We start from the raw sequence: 19,584 nt of genomic DNA on the forward strand, positions 1-19,584 counted from the left end.
TGTTCTCGAGAAAGTAGATGGGAGTAGGAGCCCTCTTGATTAGCCGGGTGTCAAAAACCAGCTGTTCAAGAGCAGCTCTGTTTTCTTAAGGAGCATTATGACCATTCAGAAATGGTACTCAGTTGTTTTTAGCTGGGAATGGTACTATCCCCTTAGGGGACACTTGGAAATGTGGGGTCATGGTGTCTATTGTCTCAGTGACTGAGGGGGTGGGCACGACCAGTATTTTCTGGATAGAGGCTGGCGAGGCTAACAGCATGCCACACTTGTAGCAGTTACGTATCCAAAGAATTATCTGGCTGCTACCCTCACAGCCCTCAAATACTGTGGTCTAGTTCAATGTTCAAGAGTTTATCATGGAAAGAAACAAGGTTTCTGGATCCTTCTGGAAGGACTTACGAGCTTTCCGGGTTAAGCAGAAGGACAGAAGAGTAGAGAAATAGTTTGGGTTTCCTCCATCTCTCTGTCATGAAAGGAATGAAAGTCGCTGATACCTGCACTCTTTCCCCTAGATGTAGTCTGATGGAATCTTCCATTTCAGAAGAAGTGAACAGAGTGGTACCATCTCTCTCCCAGCAGTGTCAAGTCAGTTCTTTGGAGAGAAGAAAGACTTCACCTCATTTTACCACCTCTGTGCGATCGTCACAAAGCACTTTGGAGGGCACGTTGGAGTTCTCTGATGACAGCACGATCCATTGGGCTGGGGTTATCTGACCTCTAACTTTTCAGTCCCTGCATTAACCCCCTCCTCTAGGCACTCCAGGGATAGTTTGGAAATGTGAATCTTACGGTTTATTTTTTGTGTGTCTAATTTATAAACTCCTGCTGGGAAATCCCAGTGAAGTTCTTCCCTGGAACATTTTGTTTTGCGTTATGCCACGTGTGTATGCATTGGTATGATGATGAATTAGTTTCTCGATCTAAGCTCCAGGGACCAAGTTTCTTGTCCTTCTGAAGTACACCTGGTTTGTTTGGTCATCTTGAGACTTCCAGTGCCCTGCCTCTGATCAGGGCCACTGGTCCTTGCCTTTCGTGTTCTCTTATCGCCTATATCCTGGGCTTCTTCCCACCCTAGCGGCAGGGAGACAGTGGGAGGCTGAGGGAGCCGTCCTCGCATTTGCAGCTTTTATCTTCAGTAGCCTTCCACCTCACAAATTTTCCATCTCTGCATACTTGGTGACCATAGCTACCACCACATTCCTGTCAGAAGGGGAGCAAGAGCAGCGTGTAGTTCATGAGTGGCCTCTGATGGGGTCCATGTGGTATCATGTGGTCTGGATTGGCCTGCCGGTCCTGACCTTTTCCCTGCTAACTTCCGAAGTGCTGGGTGTGTGTGTGTGTGTGTGTGTGTGTGTGTGTGTGTGTACACGTGTGTGCGTGCACTGTCCTAGGTCTGTGAAGTCAGGAATGACTCAGGCAGGCAGCCTAATCCCTGCCATAACTCCATTCTGCTCTCTTAGCATCTCCTAGGGGCCATCCTCTGTACTGCCTCTCATTTGCCCTCTTATTCAGAGATAGTTTTGCTTTGCTTGCATGAGAGCAAAGCTGTTCCTGGATTTTTATCCTTGACTCCCATATGCAACCATTTTGCCTGCACATCTCCTTCCTTGTAGAGCCTTTGAAACACTGTATTTTGAGAAAACTCCAATGTAAATACTCTTTTGTAATTGGTTAAGTTCTTTAGAATTATCTCCAGTGCTTACTTCTCCCTTCTTCCATAAATATTACTTCTCTTAAGTTCTTTTCTAAACTTCTAGGTCATTGTTTATATAGCAGAAAGTCCCACATTAGCTGGTGGAGAACTACTTTTCTTCTTGAATAATTTTGATAGGTCATACCCGAGTGCAACTCAGGTTCTGTCTTACTTGAGCCTGTATCTTTTTAGCTTGTATTAATAAAAGGAGTCGAGACAAATTTATAGAGATTACAGAAATTTAGGGATCCCAGATTTGGAGGGATGTGTATTACTTGCCCAGTGGTAGGCATTATGACATAACAGAAGGTTGGTAGCAATAGCAGATTGGCCTGCCAGGTTTCTGGGCACCCCCTTGCCTTAGGGCCCTGAAAGGAAATTTAATTTCAACACTTTGGGAAGCTTTGTGAACTTGGGGGAACAATGAGAGGATATCCAAGACGATAGGGATGATTCTAGATTGATTTCTAGAGTTTGAATCTGGGTAGAAGATTCTAGGATCTTGTTTAGCCTACTAGAGGATTCTGAGGACTAATTTATAGTTGACTGAATAGCTAAAACTTGACTTGTGGTTCTGTGGCCTGGGCTGAGCCATCTACGTCTTACCCTTGTTCTTCACCATGTTGAGGCTTTCTGGGGAAGCCATTTTGGGTAAAGGAGCAAAATGCCAAATCGTTTACTGAGGGCCTGATCTGAGGGGATCCTTTTGGGTAGAAGATGGTGTTTATCCTTTTGGGTAGAAGATGGTGAGTCCCAGAAATAAGAGGAAGCTAGAAGAGCATCAGTCCCTAAATTCTTCATGGTGTGTTTACAAACTGTTGTCTTAACTATGATAAGTTTGAATCCATTTTTGCTAGACACAGGACAGGCTCTGCAGCCAGGGCAGGTTGGAATGCCGGCAGAGGATTGCGAAAGCTTCCCCTGACCAGCATGGGTGTTAGCTTATCAGGTGTGTCCTGACACTCCCTTGAAGGCACCCACCCTACCCACCCGACCGGACCTCTAAGATAGGAAGCGTTCCTCCCTTCCCCCACTCCAGTAAGGCCCCTGTAACTGCCTCTTAGGGATAGCAGTGACTTGTGCGGGTATAAGGATCTTCCTTCTCCCAAGCTCTCCTCCTTGCTATCCGTGCAGCTCCTTCCACCCTAGACAGCATCCTCCCATCCCCCAGATGCTCTCCGCTCTCCCTCCATGTCGGGTATGCTGACACCAACCCCCTGAATGTGAATTGCTTTTATTGCCCATACTACAGACAACCGGCTGGTGTATTGTCAGGAAGCACTATTTAAAATGTGAATTGTTGCAGAACAAATAAATACTATATAGGAAACATATTTGTTTGTCATTCTCGTTCTTCTTAGCCATCGGGTGGTTTGTTTTCCCTTGATGGAAAAGAGGAAGGTGGTGTGTGTGGGTGAGTTGGGGATCTGGAGAGGAGTGTATGTTCATTGGGGAAGTGTCCCTTTCCATAAATCCCCCAGGAATAACTCCAGTGGACCATTTCTGGAAGTGGACCTGTCCCTGCATGTCCCTGCATACACTTCTCATGTATTCTAGTTTCCTGGTGGCTTCTACGATATTTAAACTTTCATTGGGTCCCTACTATGTGGGTGCAGGACCCTATAATACGCAGTGTGGAGGGCATCTGTCCTACGTGTCCAAGCTCCCAGGAGGGCCTTTATCTTCCATTCTGTGCCTTCTGGGAAGGCTGAGCCCAGTGGACGACTGTTGAGGCTTTCTGGGGAAAGCCTACCTGCACCTCCAAATCCCAGAGAGGGGGCAGATGGATAAACCCCTTAGGGGCAGGAACTGGATTTTACTTCTCTCTGCTGAGCCCCAAACCTGGCACATAGCAAGCAATCAGTGAAGGAGAGGGGGTGATTCCAAGCGTGGGAGATAGGGAGATGCTGAAATGAGACATGGAAAGGGAAGAGCGGGGAAGGAAGAGGGGGCAGCGGCATCCGCACACGCACCCCTTTGGACCTGCCCTTTCAGACATGCTTGTCCCAAACCTGTGAGAACCATGCTCGACACACAGACTCTGGCTTCAGTACATGTTGATAAGCAAACAAACATGTAAGGTTGGGTTCAGCCTGCTCTCTAAACCCTACTACTTCTAACACGGTTCTTCCTCTACGGAGGACCCAGCCACCTCTTCCTTCAGCCTCTGGCTGGGTCCTTGCTGAAATCCCTTGTGGTGTAGCCCAGAGTAGAAGTCAACTCCTTCTGAGACGGAGCGGACGGGCTGAGGGTGGTACTGGTGGTAGCTGGTCAGAGGATCCCCCGTGGGGGCTGCACAGGACAGCTGCTCCAGGAGGCACTGGGGATGGTGTGGCGGGCAGCTCAACTTTCCTTTGAAGCTCTTACTGTGCTTACACTTGAACTCCAGCACCAGCTTGGTGTATGCGTTGAAGGTGGTGACCGCCGACACCATGCAGCAGGTGAAGGAAAGCCAGGCCGTGCTAGGGAGGAACCAAAAAAACCAGACGGTCAGAATCTGAGCTACGCAATGGTTTGAGGGGAAAATACCATGATCCCTTCCCATTAGTAACTAGGCTGCTGCCCCTTAGGGACTCAGGGACCAGGGTGGGCTCCCTTCCACTGTGCTTCGGGGAGAGCACTGTGAGCCAGAGGCCTGAATTGGGTCTTATTAGGTATGTTCTGAATGTTTCGTAGTCAAAGAGAATGACCCTGGTAGTGTTGCAAGTTGGACTAGGAGTTCAACGGGTTCGTTTTCACTGGGTCGATTAGCAGTCAGCACGGTGCTCCTTTATTCCCGGTGTGCATCTTCTGTGTACATATCACACACCCACCCACACACACTTTTCTGGACTAGGGCTTCCCCACCTGCAGTTCCCATTCACAGACCGGTAGCTCAGGTGTATAGAGGGGACGTAGCCCAGTGCTATGCCTCCTCCCCACCCACACACAAGCACACACACACCTCCCACCCAGGATTTTCCCTCACTCTGAACAGATGGTGGGAGCGATCATCCCCCTTCATCTCCTTTTGTTCTGCGTTTAGTGGTCTTTGGGGCACAGAGTTGAGCCTCTCAATGTCGTTCAGGCAACATTTGCTGCAAACCTAGAGCTGTTATACGTTCTACCAGTGGAATTTGCCTCTTAGGAAAACAAAGGTGGCTCTTGGCCCCACGGAGTTTATAATGGATGGAAGGAAGCTGGAGATTTAAGAGAAGCTGGATGGATTTGACGAATCAAAAAAAACAACAACAACCCCCCCCCAAAACCAAAAAAACCACCAGGGAACTAGATCAAACGCGTTCCTAAAAACTTGGGAAGTCAACCCCTAAATTTCCCCATGATTCTGGGAAGCCCAGGAAGCAGGAAGTTGTGTGAGGTTAGTGAGGAATTGGATGAGGTCAGGGGATGGGTCAAGCCAGGCCATACACTGGCACAGCGTGTTCCCATCTGCCCGCCTCTGACCGACTCTGCCGACTGAGGCTGGGCTGCTTCTGCTGGGAGAGTCATGCCAACAACGGCTTAAAGACAGACAGAAGGTGCAAAACGATGTGTCTGGAAAGCAAGCTCCGGAGGCCGGTTTTGGAATAACCCAAAGACGCCCGAATCCAACTGCACGTTATATGTGCTGTTGAAAGGAGATGGGATAGGATGACCTTCAGGACTGCCTCCGTAGCATGGAAACTGAGCCCAGTGCCCTGTCTCTTCAGCACTGGTAAAGGGCTTAGCACCGACTACAGACTGTAATGCAGGCCCAAGTGGGCACCTGTGCAGTGAACAGAGAGAGCGTGTTCCTCAGGCGAGGAAGTGAGGGACTCTTAAAACATAAAACAGATGGCGTATTTACTTCAAATGTGTCTGTCATGGCTGCTGCGACTCTCAAGAGAAATCAAAAATAACTGACCCCTTAGTTCTTTGAGGGTCAGAGAATGGCTGGTAGAGGAGATTTTGTTTCTCAGACACTTGGGTGGAAGAAGAGCAGAAGTAGAGGAAGTGACTCTTCGTTACAGGAGAAGAGTCAGCCATGCTCAGGGGGTAGAATTCGAACCACACCTCAAGGCCGATCTCTTCATTTCTCTGTCCTCCAATATCTTGAATCATAAAATGTATAAAATACGGAGCATCACTTGCATAAGCCATACAAAATCAGTCTCATTTCCCAAGGAAACACACATAATCAGGCGAGGGAGCAACTGCAACAGCTGTATCATTAGAAAGACCCGACAGAACAAGCCGGAATAATCATCCCTGTGCCTCCCCAGCAGGTGGGGAGAGAGCAGCGGTGGCCTGGATGGTCCCACTCTCTGGTCAATGGACTCCTGGCACGAGGGTTGAAGAGAAGGCGGGAGGACACCGAGCAAACATCTAGTTGAGGGCAGCATGTCCAACACAGGTTGGCCAGGGAAAAGCTAGAAGGTTCAGGAGATGGCAAGCACTTACTAGAAGGCCCAGCCATAATTCCAAGCATGTGGCCTCCAGTCTTCTGGACCCAAGTTGGCAGTTGCCTGGAAGACTTGTGAATACATCATATGGGCCACCATGCCCAGAAGGCCTACAGAGGGAACAGAAAGGCGGCGCCCTTAGACCCAGGCTGGCTTTGCCATCTACATGGAGGAGGAGTTTGGAGCAACCTCCTCATTTTGTATCTGTTACAGCCTATGTGGAGATGTCCCCATCACCCATCTGCCCCCCACACTTCAGGGACACTATCCTGCGACGGGGGCTTTGCAATAAGTCCCCCCAGGCTTTAGGTGGAGAGCTATGGAAAAAGTTTGAGTCAATGCTGCACTTGGGGCATTTTACTTCGTCCCACCCATGCCCTCAACGTGAGCTTTATTCTTGATCTATCTTTATATCTGCGTCTCTTACTCCTACTTGATCTAGCGGGGTCCAGAAAAGCTGTGTGCATGCGCAACTGAGAAGTGAACCAAACTGTATTTCACATACTGAGAAAGCTGGCAAATAAGAAGAACCCAGAGAGAAATCATTTTGCCAAGCACATGATGATCCAATACAAAATTTCCATCTCTCATCCCTCCATTCTGGACCCTGCCTCCTCCTTCCTGCCCTCCGGATGGACACAGGAGCCCATCAGAGGCGCCTGGAAGGTGGCCAGGCCCCCGCCCACCCCAGTCTGGGAGGCTGCACCTGACAGGACGGAGGAAATGGCAGCGAAGGCGCTCAGCTTGAGTCCACAGCCCGGGTTCCCAGTGAACAGCAGGTCCATCAGTAGCAGGAGGAAGCTGACGAATTCAAGTCCGATGGACGAGAACTGGGCTCCCAGTGATAACCATAGGATCTCTGTCAGAAACCAGGGAAGAAAATACAATTCAAGTATTAAACAACAACAAGACAAAAGAAATCAGAAGAAGAGCCCTCACCCTGACAGTTACATGACTGAGCGCTGAAACTCAGAGCCCCGCAGAAGGGAAAGCCTCCCAGAGTCAGAGAAGGGGAGAAGGGGACAGGGCTGGCACCAGCTGGCAAGCGTTCCCTCCTTTGGGTCCTTTGCTGTCACCTTTGCACTTGCTGCTCTCAGCTCAGTACCCGATAAGGACTCCAGTAAACTTGATTGACTGGAAATACCATAAGGGAGATTCGAGAAAAGATCAGCTAATCGTCACAAAATCTGGCAGGGGCATGACTTTGCTGTGGATCATTTTTGTCCTCTTTTTCCTTACTGAATTTTGGAGCAGTCAGTTCTGTTTCTTTCTCCCTCCCTCTCCTTTTTCACTCCCTCCTATTAAAAATATTTTTTTAACTTAAAAAAATATATACATATTGGAGGGAAAAAAACCTCTTGAGCTTTTCAACATGGTTACTTGGCAACAGGAGGAGGTTAGATCTGTTGGTGGTTTTCTATTTGTGAACTTTATTTGTTCCTGATGTTCCTTTTTTGCATTCCTGCATATGAATGAGAGTCAGCTCTGGAAGGAATGTGGGTCACCCCGCGGGGCTCAGAAGAAGAGAAAAGGAGACCACAGTACAGTGTAGAGAGCACAGTTGGGCCAGAGAGGTCCAACTCAATGGCAACTAAATTGGTGATTAAACCCACATACTTGCCACAAGCCCCAAGGGAGGGTGGGGGAGGAAAGCCTTCTCCATCAACCGCTTCCCTCCAAATCGGAGAGTGGGGTGACATGGGCCTTGCAACGTGGCAAACTCCAGTAGTCCTTTCTCACCTCTCTCGGTTGGTGGTGTGAGTTCATTGAAAGTTCGGCACCTCTCCCCTGAAACACAGACAAGGTATAACTTCAGGGGTACGTCCCACAGCTGGCGCCGCTCCATTGGTTGGGACCTGTGCCTGCCCAGCACACGGTAGATGGGCACTAGAAGTTTCTCTCTGAAAGCGGGAAAGAATGCATTATGGACGGATGGATGCATGACCAAGGCAAGAATCCCTCAGAATTCATTTCTCTGTCCCCAGCTCCTGACAGTGAAAAAGAGGACGTGAGCCTGAGAGGGCTTCCACAGGGAAATGTTCCCATTTCTCAGGTCGGGGAGGGTTAAGAAGCCTGATGTTAACCAGCACCTTTCGCTGCCTCCGTATCCTGGTCTGCATGGCTTGAAACTGTTTCTGGGACTGGGGTCGGAGCTGAGCTAAATGACGTGTCAATAACACATATAAATACACACACACACACACACACACACACACACACACACACACACACACACTTATATTCCTCGTCCCTCTCCTTTTTCCCATGACCCAAATCAGGAGAAACAGGTTAACTGTACTGGATTCTGGGCTTTAGGACATCTCTACCAGGTGATGTCCGAATGCTTTGAGCAGGGAGGAGGGCTATCCTTAGGCCAGCTGCTCCCAAGCTGAGGTGGACAGGTTAAGGAATGCACAGTGACACAAGACTGGCTTTGCCACAGGCGCTGAGCTACTGGAGACCTGGGAGGTCAAGGGTGGCCTCACTCCACTAGTTACCCTCCTGAGGTTTCAGCTCCCCTCCCTTGTAAATCATAATGGTAATACTCTGAACAAGAAAACCCTTTTGGTGGGGTTGGGGAGGAAGGGGCTTGACGGGGGATCTCCTCAGATCCTTTGATCTCACCGGTGAGAAAGTCAAGGTCTGTGGAGAGGAAGCTGCTCATCTGGGGTTACAACTGAACAGAGCGGGTCCTTTTCCCTAAGAATCCTCTCTCCTCATTTGGAGAGGAGCTAACTCGCTAGTGTGGGACTTCTCATGATGTTACAAGTCTAAATGAAACCCTTTGAGGTTTTAAACCAGCATATCTACTAGACAGTCAGGAGGGGAAAAAACTAGATGGACTTTCGGGTCTCATTGAAAGGGAGTTCTAGGGAGAAGGGACGAGATGCAGAGTGGGGAGACGCTGAGACCCTGTGGGGTGTGGGGAGTGCTGTATACTTCCCACTGGCCCTTAGCCCCGTGTGAAGTTCCCTGGGGCAGGGAGGGATATGAGGCAGCTGGGCTGACGACAAACCCACCTGGTTCTTCCACAGTTTCCTCACAGGATAGCCACATGCCACTCCAGAAGGTATGGAAGGAGAAGCGGTCATCCCCAGCCTCCCAGCTGTATTGCACCACCTCCGGGGATGATGAGTTGGCGCCGCTCCCATCCAAGGGCACCGGCACGTCAAAGCATTTGGCGGCCAGACCTTTTCCGCACACGGGCTTGGGCACCTTCTGTGTGCCCACAAACCAGCAGTTGCTGAGCAGGGATGCTGTGGAGAGGCTGAGTGATAGCATGTTGAGGGTGGCAGATAGGAGTGTCCGTTGGGCAGAGGAGCCCTTCGGGAGTTCCATCTGGAACAGACAAGCACAAGGGGAGAGCCTGACTTTAGAACCTCCCAGGAGATCTGGGTACCCTTCCCGGCCACTGCCTGGGCTCAAGCCACACTAGTCCTCCACGATAACGGGGCCCCATTGGCCCCCAGGGAGCTTTCTGCAAGGAGCCACACATGTGAGGGTTTAGCTTCAGGAATGGCCTGGAGTGGCACCAGGGTGGCGATGTTTATTTAAGCTGGACCTCATTCTACTCAAGTGCTTATTGAGGAGGATCTGAGCTAAGCATCCCATAATAGCCTCTGTGGGAATGTGGTTAGGCCGCAGAGCTGGGGTCTATCAAGTGAGGACAAAAATTGGGGCCACTCTAAGGTGCTCAGTGTTTATTACTTTTGGTTTTGTCTTCAGTGAAAGGTAGGAGCACCCACTTGTTGACACAAGTTTTTTGGTGTCCTCTTCTCTGTATGACGGATCCCTCTGAGAGGAGAGTAAAGGAGGATATGGCTTATCAGTCAGTATTAAACTGGATCACCCCAGGGCAGGGAGCAGCAAGGATTAGGACTCTCAGCATTAAAGAAGGCAGTGGACCTCCTGGGATTCGGGGTTGTTGAAACCCCTGGAGAGGACCTGAGGCTGTAGGTTCAGAGAGAGGTGATCTGGGCCCAGCTTTCAGACACTGCCGCAGAGAGGACAGAATCTCCAGTGGGAGGTGGCTGTGGGGTGCCCATGGAGACTGGGCACAAGTGTCATGGTCACGGAGCGAGGAACCTGGACAGGCATTGACACTGCTTGATGCAGCTGTGGTGCCTGAGTCCCAGTGGGGACAGTGTGGCTCTGGCCGGAGCCCCCGAGGAGAGGAGAGCCAGCTGAAGAATGACCAATATGAGATGTTTCAACCTGGGTTGAGCGATGGCTCAGAGCCAGACTGAGCTTTAGAAAAATAAAGAAATCTGATGGGTCTTGCACTGTATGTTATGGAGTGGTTTATGCTGTTATATTAATACATACTGAAGGGAGAAGAAGCCCATATTTAGTTGCTGACAGATGCTTCTTAAAGTAAACCATCTTGAGCTTTCCAGGGGACCTCTCATATCAGAATTAATCAGACCTAAATCTGCTTAGCTAAAGAAACGTAAATAAAACCATAGCTAAATGCACAGGCCCATAAATCTGCCTCATAATCTCCAGCTTAACATTTTCTGCATTACAGGGAGCTTTATCTTAGAAATGTAACAGTTTGTTCTTCAGAATTTCCAGGGACTAAAACAGTGCATACCACAAAGTGATTATTTATGGGCATAAGAAATATGCAAGGTTCATATGCATATAAAAATCAATATATAAGACATATGATGAAACCACCTCTGGAAAGCAATCTGCTAATATGATTTTTTTTAAAAGCACTCAACAAATTAAATCCACCAAGAATTGTCAGTCTGTGCAGGATGCTGGGTGACCTTGGTAAAGACTAAAAACCACAGCATCTGAAGTGAAGAAAGATCTTCTATTACCCGGTATAGAAGGCACACACTGCCTCTGTCCCCCCAAAGAATGCTCCCCCTTGTTTTTAGTTGTGCAAACCCTATTGGTTTTAGCCATTGTTCCATTACTGTAAGTTATTCTTTCTAATTATTTTCATATACGTTGGGTGAACAGGAAATGGGACTTCTAGGTAAAACATCTTCATTAATCTTTTTGTCTAAAGACTGAACTAATGATTTAGGCAATTCTACATTTTTTAACAACTTCATTTTCAATCAAATATGGCTTGGAAATTTGACTACTATCACATCAGATTTTTACTCTACCCTCAATTTCTTCCAAGTTACACATATTTGTAAGTTATTCTGCATATTAATCACAGATAAGAATAAGGAACCCCGCACCAAGGCGATAGCCAATTTAAGGAAGAAATGATTTGAGAAACAAAGGATGAAAGAGAGCTTGGAATGAAGCTCAAAGAGACGGCTTCCAAAGGAGTGTCCAACCAAGGACAGACACAAGGAGCCTCGCTCAAGAATCATCTTGACAATAGAATGGGAATTCATTCAAGAGCCTTTTCAAGAATTATCTTCAACACCTACAGTACTGCACCATTCATCATGTGTTTTATTTCTTCCCAAACATGCCTTTCTCTCCAGGATCCAGATAACCTCCTGAATTGCAAGAACCGGCCTAATTTTGCCATGATCTCTTTAACAAAATCCCGAAGTAGCGGCCTTAAGAAAAGTTTCATCTTTGCATATGCTGACAAGCCCCATATCAAAGTGACTCTTTACTCTCTAGAAAAGGGACAGAGTGTGGCTTCCCAGATACTCCGGCTCAGATCAACAGGAAGTGCAAAGGTGCCAAAATGTCACTCTTCCATCAACATAGATTAACAGAAATACTCAGAGTTAACATAGACAACAAATTGATAAGACAGGCATAGCTCTTAAAATCAGGTTCAAAATAGCTATGCAAAGTTATGTTTCGAGCAGTAAGAGGGCAAGCTGGTTACCTTGGCCATGGTCAGCGTCTTGCAGCTGTCTGGAAGGACCATAGGATGCCATCTGTGCCCCAAATCCCCTTGGTTTAATGTTGACAGAATGAAACCGCCTTCCTACCCCCCTGCCTCCCTTCCCATCCCTCTTCTATCTCCTATTTTTTTGGAGTGCCTCATGATTAAATGCTGCCTTGCAGGGAACTTGGGCATTTAATAATTGACAGTGCAATCATGGCCCAGCTGTTCTGGAAGATTACACAGCAGAGCTTGCCAATAGGGATCTGGGATTAAGCACAAAGAAGCAAGGACCTGCTTTCACAGAAGGAAGTTTCTTTAAAAAGTTATGCAAAGATTCAGTTTCCACCTAACCGCCATTCCCTAGGAAGCTGGTGGGAATGGCTTGGGCTTGATTATATGGCAGACACAGAAAATATTGCAGGGTCACTATTACTACAAGAGTTCCCATTCCTTTGTGTTAAGGTTTTCTACCTTTTTTTTTTTTTTAAAGATTTTTAAATTTGGGGCACCTGGGTGGCTCAGTGGGTTAAAGCCTCTGCCTTCGGCTCAGGTCATGATCCCAGGGAGCCCCGCATTGGGCTCTCTGCTCAGCAGGGAGTCTGTTTCCCTTCCTCTCTCTGCCTGCCTCTCTGCCTACTTGTAATCTCTGTCAAATAAATAAATGAAATCTTAAAAAAAAAAGATTTTTTAATTTATTCATTTGAGTGAGTGAGTGAGAGAGCACAAGCTAGCGGGAGGAGCAGAGGGAGAGGGAGTAGACTCTCCGATGAGCAGGGAGCCTGATGTGGGGCCCATCCCAGGAGCCTGGGATCATGACCTGAACTGAAGGCAGATGCTTAACCGACTGAGCCACCCAGGTGCCCCTTCAACCTTTTAGTAAGCAATTATCTGCAATGTCGGGGCCCCATAGAGCCATGGGTTTGAAAGAGCTTCCGTGTGTCATGGGTGGTCTCCACCTCCCAATCCCTTCAGTGGAATACTGAGATGGTCCTCCATGCCTTTGCCGATGCTCTTCCTTCTGCATGGAATGTCTTCAGTGTCCTCATCTGGTCTACCTCCCATCAAGACTAGTGTAAAAGTCGCTCATCCTTTGAATGAGCGAGAACAGCTCCCTTCCCTCTGTCCTTCCATACTGTACCCCTCTGTAATACTTTCTATAATTCATGATAGCTGTCTGGACTGTGAAGTCCTCAGAGGCCCCTCCTCTGCTGGAGCAGCCATTCTCGGTTCTGAATGAACATCAGAACAGTCTTTGAAACTGTGGGAAATACTCAGATTCCTGGGCCCGACCTGAGATTCCACCGCAGGGGTGAGGCCCTGGAATCTGTAATTCTACAAAGCTCTTTGTACATAGGGATGGACTTCTGGTTTCCGATTCCGTATGGAAAGAGCTTGGAAGTCGCCACTTCAGCTTAACAATAAGAAATCTGAACAAACTGGGAGAGATGGAGCCAGGGAGTTAATGTGCCGTAAGTATTACCTGTCTGCCTCCTGTAGGGCTTACATTTAATGAAACCCTCCTGTTCTGCCCTGGCCCTCCCCCACCTGGAATCTTCCAGATTTGCCACCAACCAAGTCATGGTTTTCCCATTCTGTGTCTGTGCAGTTAGCTGGGGGAATGAAAGGCTGTCCCCAGCCCCCAGAAGGAATTAGTCCACATTCCAACCGGAGGAGTCTCTCTGGCTCTTGTTTCCTACTCTTCTAGGACTGACGTGTCCGCACATTTGACACACATGCGCCTGTGCCCAGGCATGATTCCCACAGCACCCACACGACCCTTTTTTCATGGTGACAGAGCTCCCTCTCCAGAGCTGGAATTTTGTGGTCACTTCACCTTTGAATTGGCTGTCGGTTTCCCGGGCACGGCTTTTGTCCCGACGCTGGGTGGCGCTATCTCCTTACATTTCTAACCCCCTCGGTGACGTGCTGCCCCACCATTTCCCGCCTACGTGCGGGTGCAGGTGACGGCTCCTCCCCCAGGGAGGGCTCCTTCTCCTTCCCCGGGCCTCCTCCCCACTCACACATCTATAGCATGCCTTGTGTCAGCCCTGGGGAATTCAGGGCTCGGAATGAACCCTGGGAGCCTCCAGCCGCTCCCGCGAGGACATCTTGTAGGATTATTTCCTGTAGCACATTTTTCATGGGCAGTTCCAGTTTTCAGTGACTCACAGATCCTCAAATACTTCCCCTGGGAAATACAGACTCCACGGTGTCAGAAAATCCAGTTAGCCAATGCTTCCTGAGGAGTTTTGTGCACATTTTTCTTTATTGAATCGTATCCTCACTCCCTCTCCACCCTAGAGCAGTGAACAATTCTTTTCCCTTCTCTGCACTTAACAAAGCCCCTCAAAAACTTGCAGACGCTTCTCACATCCCGCTTGAGTCACCGTTTGGCACAGTCTGAGGTCTTTGGTTTTTATGACCTCTGCTCAGAAACCGCACCCCCTGTGCCTTCATAGGCTGAAATTTGCCTTCTCCAGGGAAAAGAGGATGGGAGCTGCAGTCTTGAGGTTATGCGAGGAGGCCTGGAGGGAGACTGGAAGCAAAGCAAGCTTGTGGCACTCCGGTTTTGGGGGCTTTCACTGACTCAGACCCCTTCCAAGACCCCAACATACTTGTCACTTTGCATTATTTTTCATAGAGAGAGCCTCTGAAGTTATATTATTTTAGGCCTCCCCAAAGCCTGAATCTAGGCCATGTACTTTTCATGGCTGGGCTGGCTGGCTGGCTACTAGCCGTGATCCATCTTGAGGACACCCCCTAGCCCCACGGACCCCATGCCACAATGTTTAATTTCCTTTTTTTGGTGAAACAGGAGCTTCTCTGCCTGGCGTCCCACTCACTTCCTTTCATTATAATATAGGCATGCTAATATATTTTCTTCTCTTTCCTCCCTTAGAACAGAAAAAGTAATTGCCAGTCATGCAACATGAACGTGATTAGGTTGGGCTCAGAAGCTCATGACTCAGGAGAGACACAGAGATTCCATATCTCAAAACAGTATTTAACTTTAGTATGTTGGACTGCTACGATGTCAGGATGACCTCCCCCTCCCCAGGGACGTATATGTGACTCAGCATTTATGACATCACAAAGCCAAGGCTTGGGACTCATCTGTGCTTGCTAAGGTCCTCAGTGACTCTTCCCTGCACTGTACCAAACCATACTAAGTATACACAAAGAGAAACAATGGTCTTGGGACACCCACACACAGTTCGTAAACAGGAATCCAATTTATTGTTTTGTGAATACACGGTAGATCAGATGTGATTAGAACAACAGTAAGAATGCCAGACCAGAGCAGACTGTATGCATACAACTTGCCTGATGGCACAGCCTGGGGCTAAGGGATTTGGGTGTTTTTTTGTTTGTTTTTTGTCTTTTTCCCAATATCAGTAGTGGCATCTTCTCTCAAGATAGGTTCATTTGCAGCTGCCATTACCACCCCCACCCTCACCCCCCTCCACCACCTCCTGCCCCCAACCAGCAGTAGTATCTCTGTCCTTTGCCCTGGTGTCAGATTTCTGACCCATGCCTCACCAACTAATTCCTTTCTGTTCAACTCAGCAGTCAAAAAGCTGGAACAGGACATGAATGTTTCTGCTGTTACCGGCTCTGATCTCCAGGCTCCTGTTCTTTGTTCCTGCCTGTTCCACTGTGTGCCTTTCTCCTGCAGCTCAGAACATGCAGGCTTGACTTGAAGATGCTAGATAGAGGAGCAGCTGTGTTTTACTCATGGTTGATCCTTAGAGCCTAGCACTTTCTACCATGAGGGAATGAGTGAATGAAGTCTGTTATGGAAACCAGGCTCAGAATGCAACTGAGAAGCCTATGAGTGAGCAGAAGTTGTGAATAGAGCAAAGCATCCAGTCTTCTATTGTTAAAGGACACACCAATCCTCCTGATACACATACATAGGAGCTGCAAGAAGGTAGAAGGTAGAAGAAGGTCTGCAGGTCCACAGATACACCCTGTGGCTTTCTACACAGAAGTGTGCATAGCCAACAGATCCTCTGCCAATACATTTCCTTTCACCTGTGGAAATGATCTCATGAATGAGTATTTAGTTCACAGGGACTAGGGTACAAACAGATTGCTTAAACGCCAGTGATGGATTGGAAAAAGCCATGTTCTTTCCCAAGCTCCGGGATTCCCTACTGATTAGAACCCTTTTGGATGACATTATGTCCAACCATCCGAAATTTCCCAGCTCCACAATTTTTGCTTCAGTGCATGTTTGACTCATTCACTGATGAAGATAAGGAAGGTCCTCACACGTTTTGATGTTCCTCCCAGCCTTGAAGTGTAGAGTAAAGGCACCAAAACCCCCATGCTGAGTGTCCAAAATATTACCACCAGTATATGACACTTAGCTCTGGGGTTTCTGGGCTTTCAGGTTAACCTCCACTGCAACAGTGTTTCATGTCCCCGGGGCCCCCAAAGAGGGGCGTAGGGAATAAGAACAACTCCCTTCTTTCTAACATGGGTCAGGAGTTGTGGGAACACTTCTACTTCTGTTCGGCGGCAAGGACCGAAGAAAAGCACTTTGGGGCCTCTCCTCTCCGTCGCCTTTCCCTTTCCGTTGTTAGTGGAATTGTTAGAGGGCTTTTGCTAATGCAGTCATTTCCAGGAGAGGAAGCCGCCTTTCTTCCATGCCCCAAGCAGCTGGAGTGAATCAGAGGGGCAGCCACATCTGCACATCCTGTGGGGCAATCGCTCACGCGCGGGTGACCGAGCCCTCGGGGCCTGCGGGAGCTGGGGGATCTTGGGGACCGCGGGGCGGGGCGGGGAGCCGCCTCTCCAGGGTCGCTCGGGGCACGCAGCTGGGTTGCCCCGTTTCCACTCCGCGTGCGCCCCAACCCCGTCCCTTGTTTTCCTGCTCTCTCCCCCTCCCCCTCTCCGGCAGTCGCGGTGCCCGGGCCCAGCCGCGACCCCGCCGGCTCCGCCCGCCCCCACCTCCCTCAGTGAGTAACACGCCCGCCCCGGGTTTACTACGGCGCCCCGGTCGCCTAGCAGCGGGCGCGCGTTGCCACGGCGACGCGCGCGGAGCGTGTTTTGAATTGTTTGGGAGGCTCCGCCCTAGCGGCCCCGCGCCTGGGACTCTGCGGGCGGGTGGGGCCGGGCTTGGGGCTCTGGCTTCCTCTCCCGGCCCCGGCGTCGGCTCTGAGCCGCGACCCGGGGACCTCGCGAGAGGAGGAGCCGGCGAGCGCCCGCCGCAGGGAGGCCGAGCCCCGGGCCTGGCCTGATGGCTGGCTGCCCTGGAGAGGCTCGGCAGAGGGCGGGCGGGGAAGAGTCGGCCATCTGATCAGCGCCTCACGCCCAGTCTCTGGGCCTGAGGGTCAGGAGGTGCGGGTGGCAGGGGAACACCAGAGTCAGGTATTTCCCAGCCTCCGCCCTTCCCCTAAAGGTACAGATCCCTGGCGGCTGGTGTTAAGTCTTTGCCTCGTTTGGTGGCTCCGAGAGGGAATCCTGGAGACCGCGAATCCTCCTCTGATCTGGGCTCTAGTCCCAGCCGCACCCACGACTGGACTCATGATTCTGGCCAAGGTGCATAACCCACCTGAGCGATTCAGAAGCAAGCCAGGTGACAGAGCCATCCTTCCCAGTGCTGCTGTGAAGACCAAGGGGCAGCAGGGAAAGTGGAAAGGAAGGGGAGGGAATCTGCCGGGTTCCAGACACCTTGCTAGACTCGTTAGGTAATCCTTACAATCAGCCTGAGGGAGAGGCGGCCACTCCGTTCTCTACAGGGAGCGTTTGACTATCTCAAGGCCACAAGGCTAGTAAATGGTGGCCAAGTGTTCAAAACCTCTGGATTCAACCCCAGGGAAGATGCACGCCACTTGGCAAAAGGCACGAGACTGCAGGACAGATTATGGAAACTCTCACGGAATGACGAAATGGATTATGTTTTATACTTTAGAGACTGATAAACCCTCCCATGTTCCCTCCGTCTATCCTCCTAAATCCATAATAAAAAAGATAAAATTTACTACGCTTGGCTTTTTCTATCACCTTCTTACCCATTTCTGTGGGTTCTCCTGTTTATGATATCTTCACTTGGGCTGCAGTCCTATCTCCTGTGATCCCCAACCACCAATGAATAGCACAAGCTACAGTGCTCTGTGTGCGTGAATGTGTGCGTGTGTGTTTTATTTCCCTGCCTAATGGGAAGCTTTATTCTTCTGAGAAAGGCCAGAGGTGTGAGAAATGAACATTTGCTTTTTTAGTAACACTTTGAGCTGAAAGTTGGCCGTTCCCAGCTGTCTCAGATGGGAGGCAAGTCATTTCCAGATGTGGGTTCTCCCAAAGGAGCCAAGACATCTTTGGCTGACGGAGGGTCTTTCTGGAACTGGAAGGCTCCCTGCACATTCTCCCAGATTCTCTGAGACTGGAAAGAGAAACTAGCACAGCTAAGGTTGCATTCTCCTCAGTTCCAGTAGATTCCTGATCAGAGCTGGCTACCGGCAGGACTGTAGGGGTGCCTCGCCTTTCTCTGGCAGAGAATTTACTATCTGCTCCTTACGTTCATTAGAGTCTTACACAGCTCTGAGATTGCCCCCGCCACCGGGCCTTTTACCAGGAACCAGATTTTGGCAACAGGAATCATACAGATGCGAGGGGAGAAAGGAGAGCTGGAGGGCTCCAATCAGTCCTGGGAGCAGTGAGGAAAAGTCATGAAGAGGCAAAGGAGGAGGTAACGAAAGGTTAGTGGAAGAAGATGAAAACAGAAGGTCAAGGTCTGGACATCATCAGGTTTATCAATGAAAACGGGGCTTGAACAGATTTCTGTTCCCTTTTGGGTAATCCTGCAGTGTGTTCTCCAGTTCCTACCCTGCACATGTGAAATAAAGTGGTAAATTTGTATAACTTGTATTACAAACCCAACATTGTATGCCTGAAGCTAGTATTACACTGTATGTTCACTGGAATTTCAATAAAAACCTAGGGGGGAAAAAGTGGGGTACCTACCTTCTGGGTGAGACAAACATTTTGAGTCAGTTGAGAAGGATTGCTCATTCACTTTCGAAGCTCTGAGGCAAAGGTGTCTCAGGTCTTCTTCTGGTCGGCCCTGATCAGTTGCGTGGAACATGTACCTGGCGGGAAGATGAATCAGGCCCCCTCTTGCCAGCAGAGGGGTGAGGTGGTATGAGGTGGGCTGGAGAAGATGGAAAAGATATCCTGTAGCCAGGATGCCAGTTTGGGTGGGGCTGGCTGATGCAAGAGGTTTTTCTCTGTGACATCACAATGACATCACACAGGGCCATCTCTCTGCTGGCCCCCACCCCTGCCTCCTCGGGCCACCCCCAGAAGGATGGGGAGCTGCTCTGGGGTACCTAGCAGAGGCCTGGATGTCTTCTGAGTCATCCAAGCCAGAGCGTCTGTTACTGTGTGTAAGAAGCACCTGGGGACCCTTGTAAGCAAGCAGATTATGAGGGGTTGAGATCGCTCCCACATGGTGCTGCCCAGACCACATGGAGTGGTGAGGTTCTAGACCAGTACAGCCGAAGAGAAGTATAATACGGGCCATGCATGCGATTTCAAGTTTTCTAGTAGCCACATTTCAAAAACTAAAATGGACACACGTGTCACAGTACAACAATGATATCTTAAGTAGTGTTAAAATTGAAGCTACTGTATTGGGTAACCCA

At 49.4% G+C, this 19,584-nt stretch overlaps 2 protein-coding genes across 3 annotated transcripts in view; one reads left to right on the plus strand and one right to left on the minus strand.

Moving 5' to 3' along the window:
* The window catches only part of LOC111142263 (family with sequence similarity 234 member B), a 36,286-nt gene extending 33,271 nt beyond the window's left edge, over nucleotides 1-3,015 (plus strand). Inside the window, exon 13 of the mRNA XM_022495309.1 lies at nucleotides 513-3,015. Within this exon, the coding sequence (XP_022351017.1) occupies nucleotides 513-518 (6 nt within the window). The 3' untranslated portion in view covers nucleotides 519-3,015. The remainder of the gene's footprint in view (nucleotides 1-512) is intronic.
* Nucleotides 3,016-3,736: 721 nt separating this feature from the next.
* Nucleotides 3,737-19,037, minus strand: LOC111142163 (germ cell associated 1). Of its 2 annotated transcripts, none has more exons than XM_022495159.1 (6): nucleotides 18,905-19,037; nucleotides 9,135-9,453; nucleotides 7,855-7,902; nucleotides 6,821-6,973; nucleotides 6,113-6,224; nucleotides 3,737-4,155 (listed from the first exon to the last, which is right to left on the minus strand). In XM_022495159.1, exons 1-6 carry the CDS (start codon nucleotides 18,950-18,952, stop codon nucleotides 3,810-3,812), a joined length of 1,026 nt encoding a protein of 341 aa, XP_022350867.1. In that variant the 5' UTR covers nucleotides 18,953-19,037; the 3' UTR covers nucleotides 3,737-3,809. The 2 variants fall into 2 exon arrangements, with proteins under 2 accessions (XP_022350867.1, XP_022350866.1); XM_022495158.1 differs by having other exon boundaries at nucleotides 7,732-7,902.
* Nucleotides 19,038-19,584: the final 547 nt, after the last annotated feature.

Source organism: Enhydra lutris, unplaced genomic scaffold, assembly GCF_002288905.1.
Source record: "Enhydra lutris kenyoni isolate GAN:26980312 unplaced genomic scaffold, ASM228890v2 scaffoldscaffold7, whole genome shotgun sequence".
Classification (NCBI taxonomy): Eukaryota; Metazoa; Chordata; class Mammalia; order Carnivora; family Mustelidae; genus Enhydra; species Enhydra lutris.